General features: G+C 45.0%; 1 protein-coding gene across 1 annotated transcript; it reads right to left on the reverse strand.

Moving 5' to 3' along the window:
• Positions 1-1345: 1345 nt before the first annotated feature.
• On the reverse strand, positions 1346-19698 carry MRRF (mitochondrial ribosome recycling factor). Its single transcript, XM_065418775.1, has 7 exons — positions 19571-19698; positions 17166-17374; positions 16523-16678; positions 15137-15255; positions 11869-11960; positions 5035-5194; positions 1346-2434 (listed from the first exon to the last, which is right to left on the reverse strand). The coding sequence occupies exons 2-7, from the start codon at positions 17356-17358 to the stop codon at positions 2357-2359; spliced, it is 798 nt and encodes a 265-aa protein (XP_065274847.1). The 5' UTR covers positions 17359-17374; positions 19571-19698; the 3' UTR covers positions 1346-2356.
• Between the last annotated feature and the right edge of the window lie 15 nt (positions 19699-19713).

Genomic DNA, 19713 nt, shown 5'->3' on the forward strand with positions numbered 1-19713 from the left:
GGTACAGCTGTAAATGTTCCAGGGAATTTCTCCACCTAATGCTCCCAGAAACAGGCAGTGTCTGGAGCTCCATCAATGGCCTCGGGAGGTATGTGGGGGGCAGCAGCAGGAGCCCACGACTGACCCCACAATGCCTTTCTCTCCCCCCAGGTTTCCTCTAAGCATGACAGTAGATGAGGCGTGCACAGCCAGCCCTGGAGTAGGGGAGAGTCGTTCGAATGTCAGGCCAGGTTCGATTGTGCTGCAATTAGTGCAAGTGCTTCTGAACTTTCATGTCTGCTCCACATAAAGATGGATCTAAGAGCGCGGGCATCGTTCCCCACCGTCACCTCGATGCAGGGACGAGGGGAGCTCTTCTGGTGCTGCAGCCCAGCAGCCTTGACAACGGGCAAAAAACCCCCCCAAAAAACTATGTGATAAATGTCAAAAGAAATAAAGTAATCAGCTGAAAGCAATTTGCTGAGCCGTGTAACCGCCTTGGGCTTACCATTTTCCTTTATTCATTTATCATGATAGACGCTTTCGGCCAAAATACACAAAGCAGAGAAATTGTTGACATGTGGGGCCCAAGTATAGAAAATCTTTCATTCCCGCCCCCGCCCCCTGCTCTGTGCACAAAATAACTTTCTTTCTTTTTTTTTTTTTTTTGGTTGTTTATTTAAAGACTACAGAGAACTCGGCGCTGCTCAGAACCGAACGGCCTTTGGAGCAGGGTTACTCCCCAATTCATCATTTCCTCTGTTTATGAAGATAAACTGTGTTCTTGGGACGTACCTGCCGATAATGAGGGGCAGGAAGCTGCTACTAAGCATCCAGCACTTAGAGCAAGTTCTGCTCCCCCGGTGTCCCAAACCATGCACATGATTCCCATTGGAAACTGAGACCCTGCAGTCGGGGAGAGGGTGGGGGGCGGGGCGGAATGTGGCTTTCAGGAGGCATCTAGCGCTGTGCTTTCGAGTTCTCGTTAGGTGAGTTTAGTGCTGGCCAAAGTTGCTGGATTGACAGCTCGGGAGTTTCAAATCTTCTCTGTATCCATGAAACCGCTACAGCCTGGGCACCAGAAATACCATCCTCCCTGCCCCACCCCTCCCAGCGTGGCTCTCTCTACGCCTGAACGGGTACAGAGTCATCCAGTCTCCTTGGCCTCTCTGCTAAGGGTGCCAACAACCAGGAGGCTCACTGCGCTGTTCCCCCCGCAACATGCACCTGATGTGCACACTGGTCCACTGCGGACTGGCCTGAGCCCATCAACGTGCCTCACGCAAGCCATTGACCATTGTGGTTTTGCTAGACGTAACCCCGCAGCCTCATTCGGCTGCTAGGAGATTTGGGCTGCTCTGCCAGGTGTGCTGCAACCCGTCTGCCACACCGTGCTGGGAGCCTTTGCGTGAACAGGGGCCAGGCTGCAGGCGAGCGGTACGTAAACTCTCCTGCAAAGGGAAGGGGATGGAGTGACAGGGAACTGCCTGGTGTTTTTTAACATCTCTGTTTGATTTTATTTTAGCTGAAAACAAATGACCTGGTTCACAGCAGGGCAATGAACATGTGAGTTTCCCTTGATCGCTTCCCTTTCTTCCCCCAGCATTATGGTTAGGGGTAGCTGGAACCCAAAGGAGCCTGGGAAGGCTCTAGGCAGAGCCTTCAGAATTGAGAGGTACACGGGGCCTTCTCTGAAAGGAGGATCCTGCGAGACCAACCTTCTGCTCAGTGTGGCTGGACTCTAGCTAGTGAAAGCCCTGTTTTTTTGAGCACTCCTGTTCCATTGGGACAAATCTATGCAGTGCCCTTGTCCAATGCATGAGTTTCAGCCAAGCCGCCTGGGGGAGACACCTGCAGAATGGCCGGGTGGCCCTGCTTGCTGCTATTGACTTGAAGGCCCTGTCTATACCTGGTTAGCAACACTGATATAGTTACACCAGAGAAACTGACCCTAGTGTAGACAGGCCCTAAGTGGGAATTTCATGGCAGGAATTGTAAGAAAGAGATCTGCAAAGGGGACAAACATTCACTAATCTGAGCACCCAACCGCTCAGTGCTTTAATGCCACTGGCAGAGAGAGGCTGCTGCCATGGTGAAAGTTGACAACTAAGAGCCATTCCTCAGTTCCTCTTAACCTTATTTTATCCAAATTCAGTTGTCATTGCGTGAATCAATGAAATACAGACTAGATTCCCCCACCCCCAACACTGATCATGGGCCAATTCCCTGAGTAATCACAGCATAACTCTACTCGTGAGGTAGGACCCAGTCCGCCCTGCCAGTCACACTAAGCTGCTACGGCCAAGCATGGAACATTTGGTCTGCGGTTGTCTGCAGTCCATAGTCACTGCTGACTGTGTGTCTGTCCAAGCTGCACTCAGCCGAGGAGCTCCTTGGTCTTCCCTGCCAGGAGCTTGTCCATCTCTGCTGCAGTGTCGTCTGCCATTTGCTGGATCTGTAGCAACATAACAAGTTAGATCCCTGTAAAGATGGGACACAGGCAATTCCTAACGCAAAGCCCAAGCTCCAAAGCAACCCCGCAGGCAAAATTCTGTTCTCAGTGTAAATCTGAAGTCAGTGGAATGTTCTTGTTCTTGGAGTAACTGAGCCGGGAAGCCAACTGACTGTGTGTGGAAGATCGGAAATACATTTCACAAGCTCTCAAAACCCCTGACAGATGCATGTTCCCACCAACACAGGAACAGGTGCACGAGGAATGGTCCGAGCACGCATGTCTCGGAAATAGGCTCTCCTGATTTCTAATCCTAGCTCTGACACTATTTCCTGCTGCAGCCTTGGGCAAGTCACTTCTCTGTGCCTCCATTTCCCCAGCTGTAAAATGACGGTATGTCCAGTGACCTGTGTGACTCCTCCATCAGCATCCAGTTCTCCCTTAGCCAGATCCCGTCAGTGGCTGAATCACCCACACCCACACCGCATTTAACCTACTCTCCGTACAATCCATTCTGGTCTCTGAACGGCTCCTAGTGAAAAGCTCTTGGCTGAGACTGACCAGTTGCTCTGCCAAGTCCTTATTTAATAGACCTAACGTGGTGGGACAGACTGTCGGTGAAACTGGAGGCCACCAGTTGTCAGAGCCAGAATGTAACGGACTCGTCTCCTTACTCGCCGTAGTCTTCCTGCTGTTGTAATGAATTGTGCAGCAGCAGCCACAGTCTGCTAGTGGAAGTTTTTATTTGCAGATCAAGTACCAGACAGATTTACTCCCCTCTGTCATGGGGAACACAGCACTATTCCAAAAGCCCAGCCTGGTGCTCCAGGATCATGGTAATAAGAACGGAGACAGGCCAAAATTTCAAAGGAACCTCCTAAATTGTGCTGGCCAGAGTTGTGCATGCACCTATTTGGGTGCAAAGCCATGTGTAAGTGTGCGATGGGAATTTGCATGTGCAATACAGGTAGAGATGATTGTTGGGCATATACCATCGCTATTTGTGTGCAAATTTAGGGTCTGCATGCTCCAATCTTACAGGGCCTATTTAGAAGGGTCTAGTATCAATTTGGTCCCCAGTTTTTTAGGATCCCAGGTACGTGGGAGGTGAACTTGCCTTATGTTGAAAATCCCTGGCACAAGCAAAATCTGAGCTGAGACACTACCAGGGCCGGCTCCAGGGTTTTGGCCACCCCAAGCAGCCAAAAAAAAAAAAAGCCGCGATCGCTATCTGCGGCGGCAATTCGGCGGGAGGTCCTTCACTCCGAGCGGGAGTGAGGGACCGTCTGCCGAATTGCCGCCGAATAGCTGGACGTGCCGCCCCTCTCCGGAGCGGCCGCCCCAAGCACCTGCTTGCCAGGCTGGTGCCTGGAGCCGGCCCTGGATACTACCCCACAAATACAAGAAGCCACCTGACTGCTCTGGAAGAACTGGGGTTTGTTTATAACATGCTACCTCTTTTTGCTTGCACAAACTTTTATGCCAGGAAGTGTTTATCAAAGGTGTCCACAGCACCAGCTTTTGGGCACACGGACACATTCAAAAGATAATTCCTGTTTAACCCCAAAGCATCCCCTCCACCGCGAGAGCTAATGCTACTATGGCTTTGTCTACCCCAGGAGCTAGGGACGGGATTCACGTGCTCTCACTAGCTCTCATGGAACCAGTGTGAGTGGAGATAGCAGAGCAAATGCAGTAGCACAGCGGAGCTTTGTCACGTACAATTCCCCATGGCTTAGCCGTGCCTCCAGCACCACGGCCTGTGTCCCCACGACGGCACTGCTGTTTATTCTCGCGCTGGCCCAAGCAGGGAAATCACACCCCTCGCTCACAGTGTAGACGTAGCTAAAGTTAATATCTACCAGCAGCGAGCATGCAAAGGAGTGCTCTCTGCTATATTCCTAGTGCCTACTGCTAACAAACGAGGCCTTAATTCAGCAGGGTACTTAGGCATGTGCCTAATCTTAAGCATGAGTAACTGACTTCAGTGAGACTGCCCATATGCTTAAAGTTAGGCATATGCTTGAGTATCTCGGTGAATCTAGCCACAAAGCCATAGCAGAGTTCAAGGTTACTAACATTTGATTAGTGTTCATTTCATTGTAGTCAATGGAGCAATGTCGACTCCCACCAGCTGAGGATCTGGCCCTATGTGCTTTGCAAAGTCCATGTGCACTTCTGGCATTGCATAAATGACGATGATAAAACTGCCCCTGAAGATTCGAGCAGCAGGGCTGGACTCTGGCCATCCTGCTGCAATAGGCTTGGCAGGCTACTGAAGGTTTGTGGGGACCTTTACTACCCCCTCCCCCTTCAATTTGCACGGGTTCATGCCCCAAAGTTGACTCTGAGTTTCAGGTTTGAACAAATCCAAAATCGCTCCGCCGAAGGCAGAGGGAGCAGCAGTTATGACTTGTTGAACACAAAAAAAGGGCCATGCCCACCCCAGCCCCAGGCTCCCCTCAAACCCAGCTCCTAACAAGGGTTTCCTGAAATCTGCGTTTTTGTTACCAAAGTCTGGTACAGCTGGATCTTTCGCATGGGACAGGGCCATCAGGGAGGTCAGGAAACACACCCAACGCACTCCTGGGGAGAAAAAATACCTGCTTTTCTACCAGCTTAATGGTGTCTTCAGACACTGTGCTCTTGGCCTTCTTCACGTGGTTCACAGCGTTACTCCGGACCTTTCGCAAGGAGTCCTTAGCCTTGTTCGTAAGCTGTTTGGCGAGTTTGGCCAGGCTTTCACGGTGTTCTCTTGTTACCCTAATCAGGGAGAAGTAAAGGGCGTTAGGGGTAGCATGGACCTGATCTGTTCCTTGTGATGTTATGCGTGTGCAGGATAAACCGGCAAGCTGAGGAAGTACAATCCACTGATCCTGTCCACGCTGGCCCCTTTCAAACAGTTCCTCCGGGTCTGGGACCGACGCCTTTCAAACTAAGTCATTCTCAGGGCTGGAGTGGAAGGCAACAAGCATGGCAGTAGCTTAGGGATTTGGATCAGATCTTATTACGTTTATGGTTTTCTGTGCAGTGCCTGAAAACCATGCTGAAATGTTTAGGCTTTTCTTTTTTGTGCTGCCAAGGCATCTGCGAGAGTGAAGAGGGAATATCAACCTCAAAACTTGAGACGCTGAGCTGAAAAGTGTAATCCTGCTGTAAAGCTGTGAAGGGGCAGGAGGAAACCCCCTCGCCTCTCCTTGCAACTGCAATAGTCTGAAAAATAGATCTGGGAGCTATACAGCTTACAGGGTGAATCTCTTTAGTCACCCGTTTTCCAGTCATCACTAGCATGCGGGAACCAGACTGGTATTTCCACTGTATTTAACATGCTGTTTGAGAAGAGACCAATACTGCAAAATTTTCTAAAATAATGATTTCAATTTATTTGTATCCAACTCTAGCAGACTGAGATTTCAAACTCAGCTCCTCACAGTGGGTCAGGCGCTGCAGTCAAACACAGGGAAAACTCCCATGATTCCCCGGTAGTTTCACTTTCTAGATCAGAAAGGAGAGGCATGTAGGTTCCTGAGCATAAGAATGGGGCATTGGAGCTGCAGAGACACTGCCACCCTCAGAGGCCCTGGTCAAGTCATTTAATCTCTCGATGCCTCACTCTCCCGGTGTGGAAAACGGGGCTCTGACAGCACCTATTGTGAGGATTAATTATTTAGCTAAAGTTTTCCAAGTGCCTTGAAGATTAAAAGCCTGTTGCAAGCGCTACATATCATTAGCAAGAGAATGCCTGTCTGCTAGGGGGAGATATTGCAGAATAAACATTTCACAGGAGTACTTAGAAATTGACTGCAACAGGCTAGGTCACTGCAACATTAAAGACAAGGCTCTTCCTGCACGGAAATCAGGAAATGGGGAGTTAGGGTTCCCACAGCAATGTTAGCTCTGCCTCTTTGCGGGTATTAATTACAAAGAGTCTTTCATTACCCGGCAGTTTCTGAACCCTTTCCTAGCTTGCTCCCTGTCTGATAAGTCACATTCCCTTTGATTTCTTCGCTCAGCAGCCGAGTTGCTCAAGGCAGATGTCTGAGAGGCCCTGACCAATCACAGGCTCATTCATTTATTTCTACCCCAGGTTGGCAGGAGGGAATAAGGACTTTCCAGAGCTGATTATTAAATTATTATTAGGAATGAATTTAGTGTCTGTAAAAAGTGCAGGATTTGACAGACCCAGAGACCATAGTCCAGGACAGATCCAGTGCAGACAGTGGCAGTGCTAGCGTCATGACCGCACTGCTCTGTGAACGTGCTGCAGCTGTGGTCTGGAGGCAGGCGTTTTGTCTCCATAGCCCTTTGTCTCCTCTGCTGAGCTGTGTCCACGGGAAGGGTGACTGTGGCCATAAGTCTGGTGATGGAGATGCCTGGATGGTGACCAGTTTATTTCACACAGGGAAAACATCTGTCATTTTAGACCTGAGCCTGCATTTGAGCCATTGACCTAGGAGTGAGAAACTATGAATCAGAACACCAATCCTTTCAGGGCTTCTCTTCTGAACATTATGAACCAGAAGTCTTGTGGCCTGTGAAAACAGCCACATACCAAAACAGCACAGTCTGTTCATAAGAACAGCCATACGGGGCTGATCAATGGTCCATCTAGCCCAGGACTGTGTCTTCCAACAGTGGCCAATGCCAGGAGCTTCAGACAAGTGATCCATCCTCTGTTGTCCAGTCCCATCTTCTTACCATTGGAGGTTTAGGGACACCCAGAGTCTGGGGTTGCATCCCTGACCATCTTGGCTAATAGCCTTTGATGGACCTCTCCTCCATGAATTTATCTAGTGATACTGTTCAGAAATAGGGGTAAATGAGGTCAGATTCCCAGACAGCATTTTCAGGGGAGCATCTCTGGGCATTGGAAATCTCTACATGACTCTTTTCACTTACTTCCCTGCTAGGCAGAGGGTGTGTTGGTCTGTGGCTAGAGCTCCCCACGTGTGGTAGATCCAGTTTGCTATTTGCTGCTCACCTCCCCACATGTGTGAATGTTTTGTGGATCGTGCTGAGGGTATCACTCGGCTGCTCAGGGCTGCTGAACCTTTAAGGAAATGTTTGTTTATGCAGTGCTGCCAGATTTCCTATGCTTCTTGGCACAAGGTCACACATCTCCTTGTCTGTCTTTATTAATGCCCATTTCTGTTTATCAATGCATAGTGACATAGAGCTTTCTTTGTGGGTTTTACATTCCACTGAGATTATATGTAGATTCTGAGCTCCTACCACCAATAATGCTACAAAAATATCTATTTCTTTCAGGCAGCTGCTGCTCCTGCTAAGGAATCCATCAATGCGAGGCTGCTGGTTTTAAAGGCTATCCATCCCCTTGAACGTGGCGATTCTGGCACCAGCTCTGCTAACCTCACCGTTGATCTGGGCACATTTTGTTTTGGACGTAGGAACTGTTGTCCCTGTCTCCTCTTTAAAGCAAAGTGCTGCAGGGGAAGCCTGAGGTGTCTAATCAGAACTGGGGAAAAGGGTCAAGGTGCCTGCGCCTTCTCCATCTCCCTTTCACACCAGCCCACAGAACCGGCTCTGTGCTGGGGTGTGGACACTCCCCACCCTTAGAACTCCAGGAGGCTCCTGCTGGGGTGGTGCTGCTTCACATCACCCCCAATATGGAGCTGCGAGCAGATAACCAGGACCGAACCCTGGCTATTTAAACCCAGTATTTTTTTTAAGTGCACAGGGCTCAGATTGCTAGTGATGTCTCCTCTGTGTCTCTTTCCGTCAGTAGCCAGTTATCCAAACGCGGCCGCATTTCGATGCTCTCTTATGAGCGTGAGGCACATGCACAAACACAGAGGGAAAAACAACGCGGGCCACTTCTGGTCTCCGTTGAAAGACATTTACATTGGTAAGAATGGTTTTGTATCATAAATGCTAGGAATTTCCTGTGAGCGAGAGGGATCAGATAGAGGTACACAGGCGCAACTGGATACTCTGCTTGTATGATTTGAGATACATGCTGAAAGTTAATGTGCAAGATGAATTACCCAGGACTAGGTGAGAATGACATACTCTTGTTATGATGAAAGAATTGGAGTACAAGGTTCCAAAACACTTTGTTTTTTCAAATGACATTTCATGAGCCCATCTGCCCCATACTGGGGACTGTGGCTACTTCTTAAAGAAAAGAATTAAAGCAGAGTCACTGAACTTTCAAATGACTCACTGGACTTTCAGTCACGTGTGTGTAAAAATATTACTAATTTGTAAACAACATCTAGTCTCTCACAATAGATCTAAAAAGAGATGGCCCTAGCCATGAGGCAGTACCACAAAGGGCACAATGTCAGGTCAGATTTGGCTGAGAAATCAAACTGATAGAAATTTTCTAGTTTTTTTTTAAACTTGAACATAAACTTTTTTTTAATACAAATAAACATTGCCCATGCAGAGTCTGCAACACAAACACTGAAGCAGGCTTGTGCCAGAGGCCCTAAAAGGGAAATTGACATGAAAGTGAAAGTAGACAAAAATAAAGCTGACTAGTCTCTATTTATTGTCTAAGCTGAGAGAAATGCAAAAACAAAACAAATAGAATACATGGAACAGTTTCACAATCTAATTTACTTTTCTCTGTTATAATAATTGCAGGCCGTGATCTTGCAACTGGATTGATGTGGATGCAAAGTTTGACCCACATGTATCTGGTTGCTGGATCAGGACTGAAATTAACGCGGTGTGTTATCAACACCACCTGACATTTCAGAGTAGTTGGATTTTTATTAAAAATGATTCATAGCCCAATAACATCACTTTAAAGGGACACTGTCAAACATGATCAATCACATTTCTGTGTGGAAAGTGGTGTATTTACTATAGGTACAAACAACACCTAAAATAGCTCTTTCTGAAGAAAGATAAAAGGAAAATATCTCAGGTTTTTTACTATGCACATTTGACATCACTTTTGCATAGTCAATTTCGCTGATGTTTCTCTTGACTAGTCAGTGAGTTTTTCCTTTGTAAATATCAGGAAGCAGAAATTTTTTTATAAAAACAAAGAATTTTTAAAAATCCAGGGCATACTATTTAAAAAGGTACCTTTTTTAAAGAATCCAGTTTTTGATAAAGTAATTGTTTTGAAACTAATCAAGCTAACACTGTCCTTTTTAAAGGCTAGTTGAACCTGCTAAGAGAACAGGTGGGAAACAGCATTGAATCTGAACTAACGTGGCGACCTGCTGGTCATCTGTCCTCAGTTAGAACTGAGACAGAGAGAGAGAGACTGTGTTCTGTTAAGCTGGGACTCCCTGACCTGCCAAACACCCAGGAAAAATGAAACTAAGAATGACAGCAGTGATACCCCAGAGGGGACGATGAAATAAGCAGGACAGATTTCCTAGTGCTGACTGTATGTGTAGGCCGGCAACACGACTGCAGTCCCCATCTGCAGCACCACAAAAGAAAGCAACAGAACATACACACTTGTTTGACAACACTTTTTTTTTTTTTTTTTTTTTTTTTAAAAGGATTTACTGATTTCTGGATTTCTCCTCCCCTGTAATTCATATTCAAGGGTGACCTGAGTGCCCATTAACAATCAAATTACTGTGTGGCAACCCAAGATCCTAGGCAATTATGAAGATAATAGTGCCGTCCTCTTCTGTCCTGCCACCCCTTAGGAAAGGGGGAAGGGGAGAGAGCAGATGAAAAAAAGAGAACCAGCAAATGGAATGAAAATTCCACTCGGCTTCCCTCAAAGCAACAGACAGCAGCAATTAGAGACTTCTCGGATTGAAATACTTGAAACGCAATGTAATTTCTTTAAGCAGATCTGTAACACGAGCAAACTTTAGTTTGTCTATTCTTATCCAAAGTCACCTACTTGGAAATATACATAATATACGGTAAGATTCCATCAGAGGCCCTTATGCAAGTTGTTCCAGACCATTCTCAGAGATGTGGGCCCTAATTCACTGGGCTTGGAATGCCAATTGTCTGTATTTTTGCAATGTTTAGATCTATCTTACGTACCTATCTGGCCCCCATTCCATAGGACAGTGGTGCCTCACAATCTTTAATTTATAATCCTTACTGCACTCTTGTGAGGCAGGGCTGTTATCCCCATTGTACAGATGAGGACACAGAGAGGCTAAGGGACTTGCCCAAGGTCCCACCAAGTTTGTGGCGGAGCAGAAATTTGAACCCAGGTCTCCCAAGTACTAGGTTAGTGACCTAACCACGTATCTAGATCTGTGGAGAAGCATTTTATGGAAGTCAGAATGAATAAAAATAAAGCCATGCTCTGATTGGCCTGTTGGGTTTTTTTGTGATGTAATCTGCATAATTAAATCCCCAATAGAATGGAGATACATCACTAATCTTCAGAGCATCCTGACAGGCTGAGGCCGTAACATACACTGATATCCGCCCCTCCCAGCATCAGCTCTTCTGTGACTGTGGACTTCAATGGGAGATGGATCAGACCCTAATTCATCTCAGGTACACAATGGATATCTGCCCATAACAATGACAGATGTTTTGTCAGAAGCTGGGAATGGGCGACAGGGGATGGATCTTTTGATGATTACCTGTTCTGTTCATTTCCTCTGGGGCACCTGGCATTGGTCACTGTTGGCAGACAGGATACTGGGCTAGATGGACCTTTGATCTGACCCAGTATGGCTATTCTTATGTTCACACTCCAGTACATTGGTTTGTATCCAGAAGTGAATGGACTTACTCTGGATTCGTACGGCTATAAATACAGGAACTGTTTCAGCTACCACAATAATGCAGCTGCCTCTGGGGTAGAACTTGACGGCTGTTTAACAGCTGCACCACAATACTGCATAGCAGTTTAATGGAAATAGTGAAAGAAGCAGACAATTACAAGTTCCCTCCCTGCCTCCTTGGCCATCACTCCCTCCTGCCACTCCTTCGGCAGCTGGATGATGGTTCATCTCCATGTTACTGATTCATCATTGCATCAATGTGGTTATATTCTGGCGTAACTCCAGTTATTTACAGTAAGGCAGTGGTGAATCAGGCCGTGAACTGGATACTCAATTCAGCTCTCTTAGAAAAGTTAGACTTTAAGGTGCCTGGCCACTGCCTCTGATGCCTTCCTAAATGCAGCGGCCACCCACTGCCTAGCTCCCTTCTGCGCAGGGGGAACTGGAAAACAGCAAGGCGGAGCCCCATGTATCAAAAGAATGGATACTGCAATGCTAGAGAATTCGCAGAAACCTCTGGCTTGACACTTGGAAGAGGTTCCATCAGATATTTCTTAAAGGCTTGGGTTTTTTTAAACCCCAGATGTAGCAATACGGAAAGCGACTGTGTCAAGACATTACAGTAACCATGCATTCGTATCCTCCAGAGTATATGCACCAGGATCACAAATGAAATCCACTGCAGCCCATTACATCATCTCACATAACCATGAATTTAGACAGACAGTCATTATAATTACTTACTTAGGAACTGGCACCCGAATTATTATCCCATCTACTTCCGGGTTCAGGTTCATTCCACTCTCCCTTATAGCCTTGATAGCTGCAGCTGTATTCTGTAAACCAGATCAAAAGGTAAAAGGAATTAGTAAATAATTATTACCAGATGCCAGAACTCTGTCGATAGCTGGCAATCCATCTCACCAGAACATGGAAACATTTAGTTCTGTTACCAGTACGATCAGGAAGTTACATTGGTGCAGAGTGCTTTGATCAAATGGAATTGCAAACTACGTCCATTCTTGGTACCAGGGTATTAGGGGGCGGGGAGGGGGAGAAAGCAACAACAAAAGAAAACAGTTTTGTTTCTTTGAAACTATTTGAATGGTTTGAGGCAATGCAGATCAAAACCACAATGAATCCCCAAAGGAGAGCCTGGACTGGGGAAAGGGGAGATGAAAGATTCCCTGCCTTTAAAAATTCCAGTTGAATGTTTTACACTAGAAATTGCATACTGCCAATTTAGAAAAGTTACTAATTTAACTCATGCAGCACTACAATCAAGTTGGGTTAAATCCAGACATTAGTTTGTGGCTGAGGAATGCAAACAGTGCTTTTACAACCAGGCTCAGTTGTATTTATTTAAGTGTCTCATAATTTATTATTTACTTATTATAACTCTTTCCCTGGTAGCTGCTGCGTTCCAGCATCATGTGGCAATGCCAACATTCCAGTACTGCTTTGAAGGCAAGGTACCTGTACACAGGACAGTGCTGGAAAGTCGCTTGGCCCAATACAACAGGTACGCTTGGTAAACAGCAAAGTGATCCAAACCTACCCAACAGCTTCCATGTCACATATTATTGGAGTAAAGACAAACAGGGTTAATATGTTACCTAAAGAAACTGGGCTGATGGGGATGAATCCAGTTGTCTTCAACGGTTCAACACCAGAGCTGAATTTGGCACACAGGGCTTAACAATCCATTTAGACCCTGATTCAGCAGAGTACTTAAGCATTTAAGTGTTATGGACTCACTGACCTGTTTGTGTTGTTTTATAGCATCTGTCTGATACACCTCTACCTCGATAGAATGCTGTCCTCGGGAGGCAAAAAAATCTTACCGCGTTATAGGTGAAACCGCGTTATATCGAACTTGCTTTGATCAGCCGGAGTGCGCAGCCCTGCCCCCCCGAAGCACTGCCTTGATTTTTTTTCTAACAGTATTAAGTTTTCTTAAAATAGTGCTGCTGTTTCTGTTCCTCTTTTCCTATCATTAACTTTAGCTGCAGGCTACTACAATAGATTGTAGTTACAATGTGCACCATTTATCAATCAAGGCACTCCTTGAAACTGTGTTGTATTTGCATGCAAACGAACATCGTGTCAACTTGGTGTAAAACACAATCGCTAGCATTTAAGCGGACTTAAAAATTAAGAAATGCTAAAGACATTGAGAACAGAGAAAACCTCTAGTAGATTAGCTCAGCATTTTAAAGCCATAAACATGTGATGTTACAAACCAGTGTCTGGGCTATGGGAAGGAAATGCTCAGTTAAAGCAATATTGTTTAACATATACATTGGCTGAGACAGAGGAAGGGGAAAAATACAATATTACCCCCACCCTGTTCCAGCAAATGAACTATTCCTGTTAGAAAAACAAAAAACTCACAAAACATCTAACTGTTTTTTCTAAACCTTGCACATGACTAAGGCAAACGGGGTTTGGCCCAGGGGGTCCATTTCCACTGTGCTTTTCTCTCACATGCTCTTTTGACATAATGTTTATTCTTTGTTTGATACAATGCAAGCACCAGACAGATGCTGTAAACAATACATCCAGGTCAATACGTGCATGAAGTTATCTTGGTATTACCCCATCCTCCTACATCCAAGCAGTAGCCCCAGGTTATTTCCATCAAACAGATTACATAACAACCTCAGCTGGAGAAGTGTATAGTCAAGAGTTAAGTGGTACCTGGTTTGGGGAATAACTAGATTTGGGGCGATGATACAGAGAACAATATTCCATTTCTAGGCATTTGGTTCAAAGCCATTCTCACTTCCTCACTGCAGATGGGCTGAGTCCCACAATGACTTATACAAACCTTCTCACCTGTAAACTTTAGGGGTCAGCTCTAGTGGGACCTAGATCTGAACAGCTCACAGGATTGGACCCATAATCCTTGAAAGTTATCATGCACTGGATACGTTTTAAGAAGCCCTGTGGCATCAAGTGCCCTATAACGACCTCCTTGGAGACTTTGCTGGCTTAATTAATTGGGAGAAGCCTTTGAAAAATAAAGATAGATAAATGTTGGCAATCATCCAGTTCTAGAGCTGGGGCAATGGCTGACCCTGTGCCCGCTAATACTAACAAGGATCTATAGAGGTCAGTGAGACACTTTACAGTCACTTTTCTGAGCAAAAGCCCTCTCTGTGGGACTGATAATGGTGGAAATTAAATGCCCAACTTTGCTCCACTATGGGAGTGGCACAATCTATTCAGAAGTGGATATGCTACTTTTGCCACAAACTTTCAGAGGCTGACATTGACACAAGTGAAAGACAAATAACTTTCATAGGAGTTCCAGTCTTCTACCACCATGTAATGGTTTCATGATATAGACTAGTCTTCATCAGGAGCTGGGCTGGCATAAATAGCAGGATAAGATCTAGCATTCTTACTGTATGCATAATTCCTGAGTCAATGGGAGGTTTATATGTGTGCAAAGAGTGCTGTATGTGACACAGATACTGGAGAGGGAAAGACCTTTTAGGCCATGGCAAAGCAGAATTTTCCTCCATATTATATTATCTCTAGCTTTATTCAGGCCAGTTTTAAATGACTCAAGTGATAGGAGACTATTCCACAAGGCTAAAAGAGCTCTCTCAGGATTTTTTCCCCAATACTGTGCCAAATTCAATCTAAGCATCATGTAGCAATGGCAACATTCCAGTGCTCCTTCAAAGGTGAGGTACCCAAAACACAGGACAGCACAGGAAAGTCAACACATACACTCAGTAGTGAAACATTTAGTTCTGTTACTGTCAGATCAGGAAGTGACGCTGATGCAGAATGAAGTCAATAAGAATTGTGCTAATTCTACTGGAGTGGAATTTGCCCCATTCAGTCTAAATTTTCCTTTGCTCAGTTTCATCCTATTATTCCTACAGTAATTATACTCCTTTTGGTTTTGAAAGGAGATAAAAAGCTTATGCCTCTGAGCTGCTCAGTCCCCTTTTCCTTCCATTTGGATCTTCATATCCCTTCAATCATGTCCACCTACCTCTGGAAAACTAGCCATATTTACTATAATGAGCTGAGGAGATTTCAGCGAGATTTGTCCAAGCTGGTTTAATGGAAACTTTCCATCTTTTGTTGTCACAGTTATATGATCAAGAGCGCCTTAAAAATAAACCAAAATAACAATAGCATGTCAATATTACACAGCACTTTTATGTTTAAAAAAACTGAACAGCATTGCAATTACAATATGCATTCATACTCCTACTTCTTCATATTATGCATACAGACATTAGAAGAAAAGACAATATATTTTTAAAATAGGTCTGTTCTTCCCTTGCAGAACAAGCAGTCCTATTCGTATTTATACATCCTTGCAATCCAAACTTCATAGGATTATGCTAGTGCATGAAAACCAGAAAGTGAAACTCACTAGTTCATTTTTCATTGCCAGAATGAAAAAGGTAAACAACGAACATAAATAGTAAAGTGGAAATTATGTATTTAAAATTCTTGCAATATAAATGATCTAAGTTCTTATAACACAAGTAAAGGAGATTTATATGATTTTTAAGCTGGTGGTGTTCCTCTATGCCCCCAGATTCTTTACTAAGTCCCCACAGGAGGTGCAGTTCACTGTCTAATTTAAAGTATTTTATTTCACTCTAAGATCCCCTTAATCTGCTTTGTAGTTTCTGCTGCAAAATGTTAACAGGCCAGAAAGCACCAGGGAGACGGGGCACTTTATCAGTATGATTTAAAAAAAAAAATAACTGAGGTTAAAATAAATAGTTAAGCAATTGAGCTGCACATTCTAACTCCATTAGAGACTGAGTTAGGGGTGGTGAATGATCCGTATTTGGCCATTGTTTAATGTTAAATTTTCTCCCTGAAACTGGATACGCATTACAAATGTGTGTATTCAGTGTGCTAGAGTAACTGTAGCTTGGTCAAATATATTCACGTTTCTTTATGAACACAAAATTCACTAAGTGAATAGGGTTTGTAAAGGTCACTAACCACAAATATGCATTGCAGAAGAAGTCTGTATATGCCAGACACCAGCCTGATGGCAATTTCCAAAAGGCTAATTTAATGGCAATTGGATTTTTCCTGCCCTACTGCACCATTAGCTGACAACTTGCTTCTTCATCACATCTGCAAACAGTTCAGTTAGACATTTTTGACATCACCCACTTACAAAAGCCATTTTCAGGAAGTTATTAACAAAAATGGATTCTTCCTGGTCAAGCTCAGGGTGAAGAAAGTCTTTAGTTGGGGATCTCAAGGTTGCAGTAATTGGGTGCCCAGTGAGTAACTCAATAAAAAGAAAATCAATTTGCAGAAAATGAGAGACACAGATCTGGGCTGGAAAGGCTCAGCGGATTTATTTATAGACAGTAAAGAATTATACAAGCAAGTTACTGACCTGGTGAGGTTCTTATATTGAGATTTTTCCCAAATTCTTCCTTAAGGACTTCCACCACTGCCTGCATTTCACCATTTACCTCCCCTAGACTGATAATATCTTCAACTAAGGCAGCATTGATATTCACTCTGGCTTGGGTCTCCCCTTTACCTTTAGCTGAAAATTTAACACACAATTAATTTCTATACCACTGACAATACCATGGTCTTTTACTGAGTAATCACATTAGAAAACAAAAAGGTGCTATTGCAACTATTTCAGATTAGTAACTGGAATTTAGCATAAATTGAAATATATTTTTAAGATGGTAAATGATGAGCCTGTGATCCAAAATGTATTTGCACATCATGCTCTGTGTGTTTTGTAACACTAATTCCAATGTGGAACATGAAGATTGCTAATTAATGACCTGATCCTGCAAAGATCTCTACAGGTGTGGACTCTTGTGGGATTCCTTTCAGGATCAGGGATTAATGGCCTTACTCGTGCAAATAGTCCGCGCAAGGACTAAAAATATTAGAGAGTTTTGAAGAAAATAAAATGTTCTGGTTACCAAAATAAAGGTACTTCCCAGAGAAAAAGAGGTGGAAGGGGATACATAATTAGAAGTGGCAAATTCTAGTAAAAAGGCTTCTTTCTTTACCTTTGGCTTTCTTGGTAGCTAGATGTCTGGTCAGCATTGTCTGGTGGACCACACACTGCCTGCAGCCATTCAGCATCAGAGCTGTATGCCTCAAAGGTACTTGCAGGGGTGGCCTTACTAGTCCTGAGAGAGAATTATGAAGCAGGGGAGGTAGCTGACGGAGACACCTTAATGCCATGGCCATGGCATACATCTACTCTTTCATTCGCCTGGCAAAGAGAAAAATAGGAGATACAAGAACAATCCTCCACAATCATCGTGTAACAAGGGTTTCAAGTTTAGTATCAAACTGTCAGTCCATGATAATGATCAGAGGACAACAGGCCTGCTTCTGGTCCTAATGAATCAAGTCAGTTTTGCTGCTGATTTCAATGGCAGGATGACTGGATCCAGTATACTCGTATAGCATTAATATCGACATCTGCCAAGGAGGTGTGGAGGCTGCGTTAAGAAGGAAACTCTAAACACAGGTATGAAACCACATTTTTGACAAGATGCTCTATTTATATGTCAGTTGAATACAGATTTAAACACAAAATTCGGTGGCACAAAATTTGAGACTCTAGAATCCCTTGGTCTCCTTCCTGTTTTTAAAATAATGACTATTTATTATTTGTATGGCAGTAGCACTTAGCCCAGGACCCTATTGTGCTAGGCACCGTATAAACGGAACAAGACCCTGCCCCAAAGAGTTTGCAATCTAAATATAAGATGAGACAACAGGTGGATATAGACAGATGGTGGAGCAAAGAAACAATATTGTTCAACATGACGGGCAGTGGTATCTTATTCACCCCTATTGCTATACACAGGAATCATTTCACCCACCACTGAAATGCAGCCACCTCTGAGATACTCAGGTGATGTAGGCCTTATAAGCTGCCTGCTTAGCCTTTTAAAAATCCTTAATTAAACCCTACCTCTGCTGTAAAGTGTACAAATCATGACCATCTGGCACTGCTTAGACAAATGGCAAGCATTAAACTGCTTTTGTTACCTCATCCTCCCACTCACCCACACCCCTTATATTAGGCAGGTTTAAAACAAACAAAAGGAAGTACTTCTTCACATAATACACAGCCAACTTGTGGAACTCATTGCCAGGGGATGTTGTGAAGGCCAAATGTATAACTGGGTTTAAAAAACAATTAGATAAATCATGGAGGGTAGGTCCATCAATGGCTATTAGCCACGCTGGTCAGGGATGCAAACCCACGCTCAGGGCAACACTAAACCTCTGACTGCCAGGAACTGAGAGTGGATCACTCTATAATTGCCCTGTTCTGTACACTCTCCCTGAAACTCTAGCACTGGCCACTGTCAGAGACAGGATACTGGGCTACATGGACCATTGGTCTGACCCACTATGGCTGTTTTTATGTTTCTTTTGTCTGTTTTGTCCAACTTCTGCATCCTCTGTGACATTTGGATTCTAAGTTCTCTGGGAGCGGGACTGTTTTCTCTGTTACTTGTTGTCTTGTCTTTACAGCACACAATACAACAGGGACCGTTTGTCCGAGCTCCCACAAAACAAGTGAATAATAATAATACACTACTACCAACCCCACGCATTTGAATATTATGAGATTGTCTTAAAAATATGATTTTTTTATAAATAATAAATGTGGGGTTCCTTTTATTTGCCGCCTTGCTTTTGAACCTCTAGGGTACAGATAGGTCAAATTTTCAAGCATTTTTCTGCAACCAGGAGGGCCATGAACCTTTTTAAAAAAAATTAAATGACAGTTGGGTTTCTCCTGTATTCACACGAATCCAGGAGCTGAGACTTATGTAAAAATAACACCTATTGCAAGACCGAACAATTGTGAGAACTGGCAACACTGAAGACGGAAAGACAGAGTAGGATGTGGTGGCAGGTTAGTAACCACACAGCAATGCTGCCCTGCGGTTTAGGACAGGAAGTGAGGAATACCACACCCAGCTAAAAACAGCAATAGGAAATTAGGGAGGCAGAAGATAGTTTCCTGTTTTGGGCTCTGGGGAGGAGTTCACACGGTGATATCAATGCCTTGGGATCTTTACCAGCCACAGGCTCCCAGGGGCTGGGTTTTACAGATCACCCTAGGCACCTCAGGCACAACAGACTCCCCCACCTCCATGACCCTTACACACCCCTTACGAAGCCCTATGTCAGAAACCTAGGCCAAGAACCTCCCCTGCCCACCACTTAACCATGCCCCGCCCCCTGCCCCTTGCCCCGCCCCCTGCTACTGGAGCGCTGCCCCGTGGTCCATAGCCCCACCCACTACCAGCCCTGCCCCATGATGCAAGCCCCGCCCCCTACTCCGGAGCTCTGCCCCCACAGCTGCACTCACTGCTCCCGAGCCCCGCCCCCAGGTGCCCTGCGCTCACGAGGCCAACACAGTCCCTCCCCCACTCCGGACCTGAAGCCCCGCCCGCTGCTCTGGTTGCCGTTGCTCGCTCTCCCGGTTCCCGTAGTTGGGCCCCGCGCTCCCACTCGCCGCTCAGCCCCGCGAAGGGGCGCACCACACCGCACGCTGCGCCAACGTCACCCACCAGCGACACG

Source organism: Emys orbicularis, chromosome 18 (assembly GCF_028017835.1).
Source record: "Emys orbicularis isolate rEmyOrb1 chromosome 18, rEmyOrb1.hap1, whole genome shotgun sequence".
NCBI classification, from domain to species: Eukaryota; Metazoa; Chordata; order Testudines; family Emydidae; genus Emys; species Emys orbicularis.